Source organism: Podarcis pityusensis, assembly GCF_964106645.2.
Source record: "Podarcis pityusensis genome assembly, chromosome: 11".
NCBI classification, from domain to species: Eukaryota; Metazoa; Chordata; class Lepidosauria; order Squamata; family Lacertidae; genus Podarcis; species Podarcis pityusensis.
Window position 1 is genome coordinate 3,641,554 of NC_138036.1, and position 14,819 is coordinate 3,656,372.

Below are 14,819 nucleotides of genomic sequence, written 5' to 3' on the forward strand. Positions count from 1 at the left end.
CGGCGATCGAAAGGAACTGAATGAAAGGGAGGACTGCGATTCCCGAAAGCCACCGCGGCGGGGCTTCTGAGCTACGGGTCGCGAGAAGGGGCAAAACGCGCTCACCAGGTGCTGTCGGCCCCCGTTTGGCTGTTCGTACAGGTGTACAGGTGCAGGTGGTCAGGGGCTGATGCGGGAAGGAGGAGGCAGAGGATGGAGGAGAAGGCCCCGCGCAGCGTGAGCAGCTCCAGCAGCACCAAGCCCTACCTGGAGAAGCTCACCCTGGGGGTGACCCGCATCCTAGGTAAGGTGGAGGTGGAGCTGGCATCCCTGGTTGCCATGGAAACGGCCGAGGGATGGAGCCGCAAAGAGCCTTTCTTCCCTCTCTTGCTCATTGCATGGCGCTTCCTTCCCCCTCACAACAGTCCTGTGAGGGAGGCCAGGCTGACTGACTGCATCTCCCAAGGCCTCACCCTGTGGAATTCTTGGCGAAGTGGGTTTTTATTTGTTTGTCGGGGAAATAAGAGCGGCTGAAGACCTATAAGGAGTGGGGAATGACAAACCATCCTCCAGGAATGGCCCTACTGCAGCTAGCGAACCAGACAAAGCTGGTAAAAGGCACTGCTATCTCTGTGACACTTTCCCATTAGCTCTTCCCAGCGGCGTAGCGTGGGTTGTCAGCACCTGGGGCAAGGCAAGTAATTTGCGCACCCTAACCCGTGGATTTGCGCCCCCTAACCCGGGGCAAGGCAAGTAATTTGCGCACCCTAACCCGGGGCAAGGCAAGTAATTTGCGCCCCCTAACCCAGGGCAAGGCAAGTAATTTGCGCCCCCTAACCCCTAACCTGCCGCCGCTGCCAGCTTCTTCTTGCTGCTGCCTGGTCTGGTCTGGTGTGGTTCTCTCCCGCGCTCAGCGCTGCGCTGGGCAGCCGCTGCACTGTCCCTCCCCCAGATAGTCCCTCGCTCTCTCTCCGCACCGCACGCCTGGCACCCACCCCCTCCACAGTGGGCGGCGACCCAGCGGCTCGGATCGGATTCGCACAGCCAGCACTGCAGTGAGAGAGAGTGAGTGAGCCAGGTAGGGACAGAGAGCTGCGAGTGCGAGCGTGCCCCCCCCAGATGTTGCGCCCGGTGCGGCCGGCCCCCCCTGCACCCCCCACGCTACGCCACTGGCTCTTCCTAACGTTGGATGAATGTTTAGTTTAGTGTGATGCAAATGACCCACAGTTAATCTCAAGCACACACATTTATCCCCCAACTTCCCCAACCTCCTTTCCCCTCAAGACTGGGAGCCCAGGGGGGCGGGGGTAAACTAAATGACCTAACAGGATTTCCCCCATCTATTACCTTTGATACTTCAAAGGGCTCCCTGGGGGGGTGCTATCTGTCCTCTTTTGTTTTCCACACTGAAATTTAAGATCTGCCTGCTTGATAGCTTCCAAACACCGTGTGCTGTGCAGCGACTTTCTTCCTCTAATTCCACCTTCCCCCTCTGGGAGTTTTGGAGCTGGTGGAAGCTGTAATGCAGTGGTGTCATAGACAGGCTGGATGCAGATAAGTGGTGGGAGGCACAAGCTGGGGAACCACCAAGGGAACCCCCAGGGGAAGCAGGCTCTTGGAATCAGAATCAAAGAAAAGCCCTCAACGACTAGGACCCAAATTATCTCAGGGCCTGCCTGAATCCTCAATCACTGAGAATCTCTGGTAGTTCCCAGCACCCCTGAGTTTCATCTAGTCTTCACTAGGGATGTACCCTTGAGTGTGACAAGCCAAGCCCTGTGGAACTCCCTACTACTAGAAATTTGTCAAGGACCAGCCCTCCTTTCCTTCAGAGATCTTTTGAAAGCCTTGTTTGTTTGTTTAAACAGGCAACATGATTTTAACCAATGAGTATTGATTGATATGCATTGATATTTTTATGGATCTTTTGTTGATTCACCTGTCTTTATTTTCCCACTTGCTATATTTCTACAAAATGGCAGATTATAAAATTTGTATGTAAATCAAGCAACATGTGGCCTTCCAGCTATTGCTGGACAACAACTCTCATCTCCCCTCCCTGTTGGCCATGCTTGTTGGGAACTGGACGTCCAGCAGCAACATCTGGAGGACTCCATGCTGACTCCCCCCCACTATGCTATTCCTCCTCCCTCCCAGTCCCTTTTCCTTTCATGTTGTGGCTCTTTAAAGTTGCAAGCCTAGAGGCAGAGGGGCTGTCTGGTTTATATTCATCTGCAAACTGCTTTGGGGGAATCTTTCTGGTTGAAGAGCAGGGCAAGTATTGTTTACACTGATTACTCTTTTTGCAGAAGCTTCTCCAGGAGTTACTGAGGTGACATTTGTGGAGAAGGTGCCAGCCGAGCGCCATGCCATTGTTTCATGGGAACAGGTGAGACTGGCTATTATTTATGCATATTGCTTCTCCTCCCCCACGGTGCTTGAGTCGGCTTTTGCAGTATTATTAGTTTGGATTTTCCATTGAGGTGATCAGAACAGAGCACCTGGAGGTGAGGTCGTTTTTTTTAAATGGGCCTGCATGCAGAGCTGCCCTCTGGTAGCAGAGCAGGTCCAACTTGCGGGATGTGAAACTATTGGTAGTAAATGAGTTTGCAGTTTGTCCCTTTGGCACTAGGTGGCACCATCCTTCCTGGCTTTCCCGTCTCACCCTTGCCAACCTGGTGCCCTCCAGCTCTTCTGGGACAAGTGGGCAGAGCAATGACTGCAATCTTTATCTTTGTGAAGTAGTCTACTTTCTACACACTTTCACACACCCTTCTCTGTCCTTCATCCTGGCAAGCGAGAAGTCTAATAAGCTCCAGGACATAGTCAAGCCAGGCAAAAACACTCGAGGAAGTTGTGAAGCTAGATGGCTGAGCAAATATGGGTTTGGGAGAATCTTAAGGGCCAGGCGGCAAGACCAACTTGGCTACTCTTCTGGCACTGATTTCAAGTTCATTCTAAGGCAATGCTTCTCAAACTTTTCCCTGGGCCACACTTTCAGAATAAAAACAAGAATTCTTTTAGTGATAAGAAACATGTTGCAAAAACAAAAAGAAACAACTCCTAGCAGTGCTTGACTTACAACGCAGAAAACAACTACTTTATAGTATGATCATTCATGGGGCACCCAAAAAGCTTAAAACAATTCAACTACGTAAGAGTACAAATCATTCCCAAAATATAATTATAAGCAAGCCTCTTACGTATTTTAAGTACATTTACAAACTCAGTGAGAGGTTTGAGCTTGCTTTTGCTGGCTAATGTTACTGATATTAGGTCTAATTTGAGACAAACAAACTCTCATATGCCTATCAACAGAAAGAAAGCTTTCTCTTTTCTGATGTTTCTTATTTGTTAGAGTTCAAAATCCCTCTTCGCAACAGCAGGTCATGGAGAACTATAGAATAATAGCCATTGTTCCTGAAAAGAAGCATGCATGCAGTTTATGGCAATATTCCCCAAAATTATTTTACTATACTGAAATGTTTAAATTTTTTTTTATTCTCCCTGCCACACTTGCCATTCTCCCCTGCCACCCCCTTTGAGAAGCACTACTCTCAGGGGTGTTGGACATGTCCTCACCAATTATTCTCCCTCTGTTAAATTGGGCTGTAATGAGGAACTGAAGAATCAGGGGAATCTCACCTGCTGTTGGGTCCTGCTTTGAAGAGCACCCTCCGTGTGTGCGACGCACCCTTCCTCTCGATGCTGCCGCTCTGATAGCTGTTAGTTTAGGAAGCACGAGTTTTCAGGGCATGTAATCCAGGGCAGCAGAGAACCGGACATAGCGATGACATCAGGCAGCAGGCAGGCAGCTCAAGAAGAAAAGTGATGCAAACCTGGACAGAGCTGGCTCTGCGGATGCAAAGTTATAGATGCAGCAGGGCAAGGGGTCAGTCTTGACATAGGCTGACAAGAATGCTGAGGGGGAGAGATGATAGGGCTCTTAGACAACAGCTGGATACTGCAGGCCTGTTTCTGTCCATCGGGGCCAAGCAAAGTATAGGAGAAAGACAAATTTTGGAAGCAGTATAACGGATAAGAGGGCCAGCTGCACATCAAGGCTTGTTTGTTTATTAAATTTGTACACTGCCCTACACCCGTAGGTCTCAGAGTGGATCACAACATAAAACCACAGTATGAAAAGCACAAAATACAAGTTAAAAATAAGAACAAGAACAAACCAATAACAACCTCTCTTGTTTGCAGGCTAGCACACTCCACAAAGGAAGGATGCCCTCCAGATGTTGGGAAAGGATTGTAGTTTAATGGTAGAACATCTGCATTACACGCAGAAAGTCCCAGGTTCCATCTCCATCATTTGCAGGTAGAGAGCTTCCCTACCTGAAACCCTGGAGAGCATCTGAACCCTGGAGACAATGGTGAACTAGGTGGCCCAACAGTCTGGCTGAGCATAAGGCAGCTTCCTATGTCCCAGGGTTGCAGTACTCCAACTCCCATCCCCCCTGATCCTTGCCCATGCTGCCTGGTGCCCATGGGAGTTGGAGTCCAACCATATCTAGACGGGGCCACACTAGCAATTCCTGCCACAGAGGCAGCAGCTGCTGCTTGATTCTCTTTTTCTCCTGCCCTCGCCTCTCCTTGCAGAAGAATGCCTGCGTCTTGCCCGAGGATTTAAAGAATTTCTACCTGATGACGGATGGCTTCCACATGACTTGGAGTGTAAAGTTTGACGGTAAGAATAAGCCTTTCACAGCTTGGGACCAGTTTACTCACAAGGTCGCCTTCTTTACTCATCCACTTTGATCTGCAGAACCGACACCATTACAAACACCCCATAATACTCATTCCGCATATGTAATAAATCAATATTTTAGTGCAGCAGTGCCCACACTTTAGAACTCCCTGCTTATTGACAACAGGCAGGTGCCTTCACTCTACTCTTTTTGGCACCTGCTAAAAATATTATTATTCTGGTAAGCTTATCCAGTCACAAAGAAGTATGGCATGTATTTTAATCCAGTTTTTAGCTAATCATTAATTTTAATTAATGGAGAGGGCATTGCTGTTTTGTTTTGGTTTTGTTCCTGTTTTTGCGGGGTATGTTGTATTTGTACCTTGTGTTTTTATGCTGTGAACTGCACTAGGATCCTCAGATGATGGGCAGTATACAAATAAATAAACAACTTTTGAATGCTTTTAAATAGCTGTTATTAACTTTTTGTTGATCATTTTATCGATAAGCGCTCTGAGAGTTTTACTCACAGTCAAACAGTATATAAATGCTATGAAACACACACAAAATAAACACATTCTTATCTGATCAACAATTGCATTCACACACCCATTTCCTCTGCTTCAGTTGTGCTCTGTCTTTATTTTTGGGGAAGGGGGGAATGAAACGGGAGCTGTTCCACAGCAGAAAGATTCCTATTTCAGCAGCAGCAGCAGCACTCTGCGTGCTGCCAATCCCATCTTTGCTGCTGTGATGGTTAGGCGCTTGCTTTTTGCAAAAAGCAAGCAAGCAAGCTGAAATTCTTCTTCAAAGGGCACCATGTTCTGTGAGCCTTCTGTGCCCCTACAGAATAGTGCCATCCATGCCAGCAACCTAGTAATGGCTGCCTTTTTTCCAGACAACCCGATGCCGCTTGGCTCGATGACCATCAACAGCATCTCCAAGCTAAACCGAGTCAGAGCGTCACCCGTCTACGCCTTGCCCAATGCCCCCACGCTGGCTGACTTGGAGGACACCGACGATGAAGAAGGTACTGCCCCACCTCACCCCTTTGTCCGTGGGAGACTTCAGTCCTCTCTGCCCCACCTGCTACCCCCCCCCAAAAGTTTCCATGACCTTATACACAAGCCCCACCGACGCCCAGCTTCTCAAGCTCTGCCTGGTTTGAGTATTCCTTGTCCTGCACCCCATGAGAATGCCTGCCTGCCTTGCTCAGCCTTTTCTTTCTCCCCAAAGGTAACGGGGGTCAGCCAGAGAAACCTCACTTGGACTCACGGAGCCTGGTGTTTGAGCTGGACCCGTGCGGAGGGAATGGGAAGGTCTGCCTTGTGTACAAGAACACCAAGCCGGGTATGTTGTGTGATACCAGAAGCCCAAGAGCTGCCTGCACAAATCAGCCCCATCTGCAAACCCCAGTTAGCTTTTGCCTTATCTCCCACATCTCCGTTTTGGACTACTGTACCTAGCACCATACAGTTGTGCTGGCTGAGACTGATGGGCTTTGTAGTCCAGAATATCTGGAGGGTACCAGGTTGACAAAGGCTGTTGTCTATGATGGCTTGAGATGAAGTCTTCCTGAAGCAAGCTATGCCTGGCTTTTATAATTTGCCATTATTATTATTATTATTATTATTATTATTATTATATAATATTAAAATTTGTATACCACCTCAGAGGATGAATTTCCCTTGGGAATGCCTTTACCCTTTCTAGAAAGCACCGAGGCCCAGATCGTCATCCGTAGGCCTCATAGTTCCTTATTAAAACCCCCTGAGAGGTGGGGCGGTCCGTTCTTCTCATCCTGCGGCCTAATAGTTTTTCTCTCACTTCCAGTTGTCACCCCGGATTCCGAGATCTGGTTTCTGGACCGAGCTCTCTACTGGCATTTCCTCACCAAAACCTTCACTGCTTACTACCGGCTCCTGATCACCCACTTGGGACTGCCGCATTGGCAGTATGCCTTCACCAGCTACGGCATCAGCCCCCAGGCTAAGGTGAGAGAACGACAAATGGCCTGTCCCTTTTCCTAGGGTCTGCCGCTCCTCCTGATTCTGCCTTCGCAAAAGCCCTGCGAAGGTCAGGCTTAGAGTGAGTGATTGGCCCAAGAGTAAGTGATTGGCCCAAGGTCACCCAGTGAGCTTCATGGCCAAACGGGAATTTGAACCCAGATCTCCCAGGCCCTAGACCGACCTTCTAATCCAGTGTGTCTCAAACTTGGGTCCCCAGCTGTTGTCTGGATCCAGGTTTGAGAAACACTGCTCTCACCACTATGCCACACCACCTCTACACTGATTGGCTGCTGCTCTCCAGAGCTACAGGTGGCATGGTGGGGGTCTCTCCCAGCCCTCCTTGGAGATACCAGTGGGGATTTGCATGCAACATAAATGCTCTCCCCTCTGAACGAATCCTTTTGATCCAGGGCTGAAGCTCTTCTGTTCCCTTGCTCTGTTCTGCATCACTCCCACTTTCCCAGAGTGACATTTAGACACTGACTCTCCAGGATTTGGGGGCAGACCCTACAACATTGGCCTTTGAGTCCCACTTCAACCCAAAGATGAGGTTGATTTGATTCCCCCACTTCTTCCCAATGGAAATCTTCACTCCCGCCTTGTTCCCTGGTGGCCAACGTGTGCCAACCTCAGGTGCCAAAATGTCTTGGGCTGGCTCTGCTTGTGGATTAAGATAAGCCCTTTGTCCTGGATGGACATTTCCTTCCCTGGTGAGAGTTGGACAGGAAGTGGCTGTTCCTCTCCGCAGAGACTCCTCTCTGTTGAGATGGTCCAGGCCCCAGAGACTTGTAGAATCAGAAGGGATTTTCTGGCTGGCATGTCAGGTGTTGTTGAGACCCTGGTCTTCTTGTGTAATGGTCAAGTGAGCCAGGACATCAATAGGACTGTTCCTAGGTGGCTTCCCTGACCCTGTGGAGCCCTGGTGGAAATCTTATAGCAAGCTTGACTGGGCACAGGTACAGGTGTTTATGCCTCTGAACCCTGACTCTCTCAGCCCTTCTTGGAGACCCCAAGGATTGAACTCTGTATCCAACACACACACTCTGACACCGAAGCACGACTCTTCCCTCAAATACACCATGCAACATGGTTTTAGGATTACCATGCTGTGGTGTGATATCTCTTCTGCAGCTCTATGCCAAGAAAGCCTTGCCAAAGGGTAATAATAATATTTTAGCAGATCATCCAGGGATTAAATTGGGGATCTGCTCCATCCCAAGCAGACCCCCTTCTGTCCCTGAGCCCATCTAGCGGGATTCCTGTCTGAGGCCTCCGGTCCCACGGCCAGCAGATAACAAGCCAGAAGCCAGGCCTTGAGACACCCCCACCCTTCCATCACTCACCTTCCTTCTCTGCCATGTGCAGCATTATTTTTATCACCAATTTTGATAGTTATTAGATGGGCAATTTGCCTTGACAGGCAGGGCTCAGAGGCTAGAGTCCTCATCTGCGTCACGACAGCCTTTGGACCAGAGAGCCACACCTCTTTGGGATCCTGAGTTCCCTGGCTTACCTTTCTTTTACCTGGCTTACCTTTCTTTTTTTGCTTTATGTGTCTCTTGTAGGCAAATTATATCAAGATTTTGTTTGAGAATTATATGTTCCTCCCTGTTTCTCTTTGTTTTATTGTTCAATCCATTCACATTCCAATTCAGTATTTTAAGGTTTGCCATTATCAACTTCTCTCAAGATAGGTCTACCTCCTGCTGCACCTTTTCCTTCTTCTTGTGCAAGCCGTTCCATTGCCTGCCTTTGCTTTTCCAGAGGGATATTCCCATAGCTATCTGTTTCTTGTCTTTCTAAGACTCTGCCTTGTTTCTCAAAAAAATTGTGTTCCTGCATTTCTGTTGTAAGTCTATACCTTTTGCTTTTGTATATAAATGGGAGTCCCTCTGGAAACTCCCATTTGTATTGTATGTCTGCTTTTTTTAGGGCGGTTGTCAGGAACTTATATTTCTGTCTTCCGATTCTCAATTTAAAAGGAATTTCTTTAAATATCTCAACCCTGTTATCACCAACCCTTAGACCGGTTTCAAATCCCTTCTGGAGAACTATTTCCTTTATTCTTCTAGTTATGAAAGTAACCAGTCTCCAGGCTGCTGTGTCCCTCTTTTTCTCCTATTTCTGACCTGGTAACAGGTCTGTATAGCCTCCTCCACCCACTCCTCTCTTTCTCCTAACCATTCAGCTAAGATTTTTTGCTAAATGCTTCTCTAGTCTCTGGTTTTCCTCTTGCTCTGGTAAATTGCATATTTCACCATATTCTCATTTTGTCTCATTTGTGTCATAAGAACAGCATCTTCTAATAGAGCCAGTCTACCCACAACCCCAACCACAGCCTCTTTACACACTTCTTATTGTTTCACTTGCTCCATTTGTTCAGAGATTTTCTTAAATTCAGCCGATTTCTCCTCAAGTTCTTTAACCTTTACACCCATTCTTTCTATCTGCTGTGACAGCTGAGCTGCACTATCCTCTTAATACTCATTTTCTGAAATAGCTCCTGCATCTGTAATCCAAAATCCTTCCTCTGTTGAACAAATTGCTCCATTACAAAGTCTGCCAAATCTGGTTTAGGGTCTGTTTTTTTCAGAGGTCTCTTCCTGCGTTGAGCCTCTTCTATCTGCTTCCCCCACCCCTCCGGCTTGCTTAGCTTTTTCAGGCATTCTCAAAACAAAGTTTTTACTCCCAAGGTCACAGTTCAATATTTCTCTCAATATATCCTTCTCTGCCATGTGCAGCATTTTTTTTATTGCCAATTTTGATAGCAGCGTTATCAGATGGGCAATTTGCCTTGACAGGCAGGGCTCGGAGGCTAGAGTCTTCCTCTGCGTCAGGACGGCCCTTGAACCGAAGCGCCACGCCTCTTTGGGATCCTGAGTTCCCTGGTTTACCTTTCTTTTACCTGCCCTGCATCTCCCAGTGAGAGACTCCCTTCACTTCCTTGTGCCATGCCAAACTTCGTAAACTTCTATCGTGCTGCCTATTACTTGCCTTTTCTCCTGACCAAAAAGTCCTAACCTCAGCCACCTTCCTTCATAGGGGAGTCACTCCACCCTCTTGATAATTTTGGTTGCCCTTTAATGAACTCTTTTCAACACCCTTCTCAAGACGAGGCGACCAGAACCATATGCCTACCCTGCAGTGATTGCCGTTTGCTGCTCCTCACTTTCCCTTCTCCTCTTCCAGCAATGGTTCAACATGTACAAGCCCATCACCATCAACACGGAGCAGCTCTCTGAGGAGGCCGATTCCTTTGTGAACAAGCTGGACCCAAACAAGGTCTTCCGCAGCAAAAGCAAAACTCCGGTGATGAAGAAGAAGCTGCCGTCCCAGACGCCCTCCTCCCAGAAGGGCCAGGCGGGGACAGCCCCCAAGAATCCGCAGCAGGCCGGAAGCTCCTCAAGGAGACGGGAACCCCAGCCCTGACTGACCTTTCCCTTTGACCCTGCACCGCCCCACCGTGGCTTCGGTCCACTGCCCCTCCCCCGAGAAAAGGCCTCCTAGTTTGTGGCTGGTGGAGCATCGAATGGGACCAAGATGTATTTATCTAAAAGTATTTATTTAAAAGGCTTTAGGTTCTGGCTGAATTTCCTTTGTGCCAAACGTGACCAGTGGGCTCAGGTTCAACATGGTCCTTCCTTGGAGTGAACGTTGCTAATAATAATGCTAATAATAATTATTATTTATACTCTGCCCGTCTGGCTGGGTTTCCCCAGCCACTCTGAAAGGCTTACAGCACATATAAAAATATAATGAAACATCAGACATTAAAAGCTTCCTGATACAGGGCTGCCTTCACATGTCTTCTAAAAGTTGTGTAGTTCTTTATCTCCTTGACATCTGGTGGGAGGCCATTCCACAGGGCGGGTGCCACTACAGAGAAGGCCCTCTGCCTGGTTCCCTGTAACCTCACTTCTTACAGTGAGGGAACCGCCAGAGACCTTCAAGAGGAGGACCTCAGTGTCCGGGCTGAGTGATGGGGGTGGAGACGCTCCTTCAGGTATACTAAGCCTCTCTAGGGTTCATAATGCAATGGCTGGCTATGGGGGATTCCTACTGGGAATCCCCTTTCCTGTCTAGATTGAGGAGCTAAAGTGCACAAAGGGTGGGGGGAAAGCAACCCTCCCCTGGGAAGCATCCTTTGAGCAACCTTTCTATGGCACTGATGGGAGTTGTAGTCCAAAATAGCTAGAAGTGCACCAGGCTGAGAGCCGATCACTTTTCAAGTCATAAACCAAACCACACGTGAATTGTGTCCCAATCATCCTTGACACGGCGTCAGATGAAAGAAACGCAATCTGCAGTTTGAGCAATTGCGGATAAGAGAGTTTGGTGGTTTGATGTTTGCCGCTGGAACCATCAAGGGAAAGGTGCAGCCATTGTATTTAGGTGGCCCTAGTTCGTTTGTGAACATCTCTAGTTAAAGGGGAAAGGGTCTGGGAAGGATCTCTGCCGGGGATCTAGTGGCCGTGTCACCAGTCAGGATTGTGGGCTACATCTCCCGTAATCCCCCGACCTTTGGCCATGCAGACTTGCACAGACGGCATCCAGCAACACCTGGAAGGTTCTGCGTTACCAAACTCTGCCTTGGGATGAGATTTTCGTACAATCAGAATTGTAGAGTTGGAAGGGAGCCATGGGTCATCTAGTCCAACCCCCTACAATGCAGGAATCTCAACTAAAGCATCCATGACACAGGGCCCTCCAAGGAAGGCAAGCTTGCAACCTCCCAGGTTTTGAAGAATTTGAATTTGTTTGAAGAGTTAAATGGTAGTCACAGGAAGAGGGTGTTTCTGTGTCTTACAGCAGTGCTTCTCCTTAAGCCGGAGAGCAGGCAGATGCAGCCAGGAGTCTTATGCCTGATTGTACGTCACAGCCAAGCCTAGAAATTCTCCTGCATCTTTCCACAATTGTTGCACATAGTTCACAAATTGCACCTGTATAATTGAGTGCAGCAGCGGAGGGTGGTTGGGGCTACTTTTGTCTACAAGGAAAAAGTTGGGTCAACCAGTCTATAATAACTGAAAGTACTGAAATGATGGTGTATTTTTCAAGGGCAGCGTCTCACAGCACACCCCTTGAGCACCCCTGCCTAAAGGGATTTTTGCAAGGCTCTTACATGAGCCCTGACATGCAGCTCACTGGCAGCAGCTGAGTGAGAAGAGCACAGGGCAGGCAGGAACCTACACCTTCCAGCCTTCCCTTATATTCCCCCTAAAAAAGTGCCCTCTGTTTATTAGCTAAGAACATAGATTGATATCTGCTTGCACGCTCTTGGGCACTGTGGCCACAGCAGACAGCTTTCTGCTATGGCTCTGTCCCAAGTCCCAAATTCAGCTTCCGGTTTACGGGAGTCCAGATTTCACAGTCGCTGCTCAACACTCTCGTCGCCCTCGCAGTCTGGCTTCCTGCTCCCATCCAGCCGAGGGCGATTGTGAAAGTCAACGAAGATGTTGTAGATGAAAATTCCAAGGAGGCTTCCCAACATCGGTGCGACCACTGGGACCCACCACCAATTATTTGATGCGCTGGGGGGGTGGGGAAGAGAGAAAAGCTGGTTTTATTCGGTTCTAGCAGAAGCCATGCTGGAGGAGACTCTTGAGAGTCCCATGGCCTGCAAGAAGATCAAACCTATCCATTCTGAAGGAAATCAGCCCTGAGTGCTCACTGGAAGGACAGATCCTGAAGCTGAGGCTCCAATACTTTGGCCACCTCATAAGAAGAGAAGACTCCCTGGAAAAGACCCTGATGCTGGGAAAGATGGAGGGCACAAGAAGAAGGGGACGACAGAGGACAAGATTGTGGGACAGTGTTCTCGAAGCTACCAGCAGGAGTTTGACCAAGCTGTGGGAGGCAGTGGAAGAAAGGAGTGCCTGGCGTGCTCTGGTCTATGGAGTCACGAAGAATCGGACACAACTAAACAACAACAACGAGAAGCCAAGAGCAGAAATTGAGCTCAGCTGCTTCTTTGACAGCACCACTGGAGACCACATGGTTCTTTGTAGACCTGGTGGCATTATTCAAAAGAATCTGGTCCAGGGATGGGCAAGCTGTGTCCCTCTTGTTGCTGGATGGTGACTACAAGTGACAACCATTTTGAGCAGAGGTTCCTTTCCTGACCCCCATGGGTGTCAGTGGAGCACTCATAAGCCCGTCCGGCCCCAATTTGGGGCCACTTCCAAGTCGGGAGCAGTGTGTGTGTGTGTGTGTGTGTGTGCGTGCGTGTGTGCACGCGTGCGTGATCATGCATCTATCGGACCCACACAAAATGGTTTCTGCCTGTATCTTCCCCATCCTTGAACTGGACCATCACTTGCCTGTACTGGACCTCAATTACGTCCATCACAAATCAGCCTTCCTTTAACGCAAGAGTGGCCCCTCTAGAGATTGTTGGAGTGCAACTCCCATCATACGTGGCTGAGCTGTCTCCAAGGGCAGCCCCAAGTGAAGCGTGTCACAGCAATCCAGTCTGGAAGTTACCAGAGCATGGAGCACAATGGCCAAGGCATATTTGTCCCAAAGGGGTTCCAGCTGAGCTAGGGGAACGGGAGAGTGCTCCTTGCCATCAAGACCACCTGAGCCTCCGCTGATGGTGTTGAATCCAGCTGTACCCCCAAGCTGCTCCTTTGGAGGGGGGGAGGATCCAGATCTGGCAGTCTCCCACTCTGCATCCCCAATTACACAAAACAGGATTCAGATTCAATTTATTGGCCCATCCTGCTTCCAAGCATTGCATCAAGTTCAGGAGACCTGTTTCCACCCGCAGCTTTTTTATACTCTCATTATGTACTTTTAAAAGGGGGAAATCCTAGGTACACCACCTTGAATTCCTTAGAGAGGAGGTAGGGTGCACATCAAAAGCACTTTCTGTACTCTTACTCCAGTCCTTAACAAATGTGATAGCTCAATGCACGATCTAACTTCTCAAATTTCACCTAAAATTGGGCGAGGAGGTTCAGACCTACCTTCGCATCCACAAGAGCTATCAACCAATTTGTTTCAATTGATCTATATTTAAATAAGTGGTTGTTGCCCACCCTGCACCTGATGGGCAGAGCAAACTAGGAATAATAAGAAAAAAAGGTTCAGTAATTAAATTTAATCAATCCATGCAAATAAGGGGGGCAGAAAAGGTGGGGATCTGCAATATTCACCTAGGAGACACCTGCCTTGTGAGTAGCACATGTGAACAAGATCTAGGGGTCTTAGTAGACCACAAGCTTAACATGAGTCAATGGTGATGCAGCAGCAAAGAAGGCTAATGCTATTCTAGGCTGCATCAACAGAAGTATAGTGTCCCGATGACAGGAATAGTACCACTCTATTCTGCCTTGGTCAGACCACACCTGGAGTACTTTGTCCAGTTCTGGGCACCACAATTTAAGGTGGATATTGACAAGCTGGAATGTGTGCGGAAGATCATCAAGGGTCTGGAAACCAAGCCTTGTGAGGAATAGTTGAAGGAACTGGGTACGTTTAACCTGGGAAAGGAGACTGGGAGGAGATATGATAGCCATCTTCAAATATCTAAAGGGCTGTCACAGGGAAGATGGACCTATCTTGGTTTCTCCTGCTCTGGAGCGTAACCAGTGACTTTAAGTTACAAGGAAGGAGATTCCAATGAAAACTTAGGAAGAACTTTCTGACAGTAAGAGCTGTTCAGCAGTAGAACAAACACCCTCAGAAGCTGGTGGACTCTCCTTCCTTGGAGGTTTTCAAGCAGAGGTTGGCTGGCCACCTGTCCTGGATGTTTTAGTTGAGATTCCTACATTGCAGGGGCGTGGATTAGATGACGCACAGGGTCGCTTCCCACTCCTATGATTCTGTGGTAGAGAAAAGGAACTCACTTGAAGACCTCCAGCCCCCATCCAGCAACGGCTGTGAAGATCCTTGGTGGCAAGTCTCTGGAAGGGTTAATGGCATAGCCGGTGTTCATCCCCAAGGACATGCCGATGACCGCAACCAGCAGCCCAACACTCAAGGCATGGGTGCCTGGAAGAGCACCCGCATTCTTCAGGTCGTTGATGGCGAGGATTCCAATCAATAGCACAGCTGTAGTGATGAACTGCGGGGATGAGGCCAGGAGGGAAGGAAGGAAAGAAGGAAGGATGAAATAAAAGATGGCAGCCCAG

General features: G+C 48.6%; 2 protein-coding genes across 8 annotated transcripts in view; one reads left to right on the forward strand and one right to left on the reverse strand.

Annotated features, from left to right (window-relative positions):
- LOC308458726 (tubulin polyglutamylase complex subunit 2-like) lies at window positions 1–10,257 on the forward strand. 3 transcript variants are annotated; one of them, XM_080973649.1, is made up of 7 exons: window positions 1–108; window positions 2,289–2,368; window positions 4,588–4,675; window positions 5,574–5,705; window positions 5,912–6,025; window positions 6,509–6,669; window positions 9,874–10,257. In XM_080973649.1, the coding sequence occupies exons 1-7, from the start codon at window positions 21–23 to the stop codon at window positions 10,111–10,113; spliced, it is 903 nt and encodes a 300-aa protein (XP_080829775.1). In that variant the 5' UTR covers window positions 1–20; the 3' UTR covers window positions 10,114–10,257. The 3 variants fall into 3 exon arrangements, with proteins under 3 accessions (XP_080829775.1, XP_080829773.1, XP_080829774.1); XM_080973647.1 differs by having other exon boundaries at window positions 6–141; XM_080973648.1 differs by lacking the exon at window positions 1–108 and adding an exon at window positions 115–283.
- The window catches only part of LOC308458735 (aquaporin-7-like), a 22,615-nt gene continuing 18,021 nt past the window's right edge, over window positions 10,226–14,819 (reverse strand). For all 5 annotated transcript variants that reach the window (XM_080973663.1, XM_080973664.1, XM_080973662.1 and 2 more), the window contains 2 exons: window positions 14,535–14,752; window positions 10,226–12,215 (listed from right to left, as the gene is read on the reverse strand). In XM_080973663.1, coding sequence (XP_080829789.1) covers window positions 12,050–12,215; window positions 14,535–14,752 — 384 coding nt within the window. In that variant the 3' untranslated portion in view covers window positions 10,226–12,049. The remainder of the gene's footprint in view (window positions 12,216–14,534; window positions 14,753–14,819) is intronic.

Bases quoted from the DNA above. Each gene is read 5' to 3' on its own strand.
- LOC308458726 (XM_080973647.1), top strand. From the start codon at position 21: ATGAAAGGGAGGACTGCGATTCCCGAAAGCCACCGCGGCGGGGCTTCT. The intron at 142-2,288 runs GTGTACAGGTGC...CTCTTTTTGCAG, and splicing joins CCGTTTGGCTGTTCGTACAG to AAGCTTCTCCAGGAGTTACT. The intron at 6,670-9,873 runs GTGAGAGAACGA...CTCCTCTTCCAG, and splicing joins GCATCAGCCCCCAGGCTAAG to CAATGGTTCAACATGTACAA.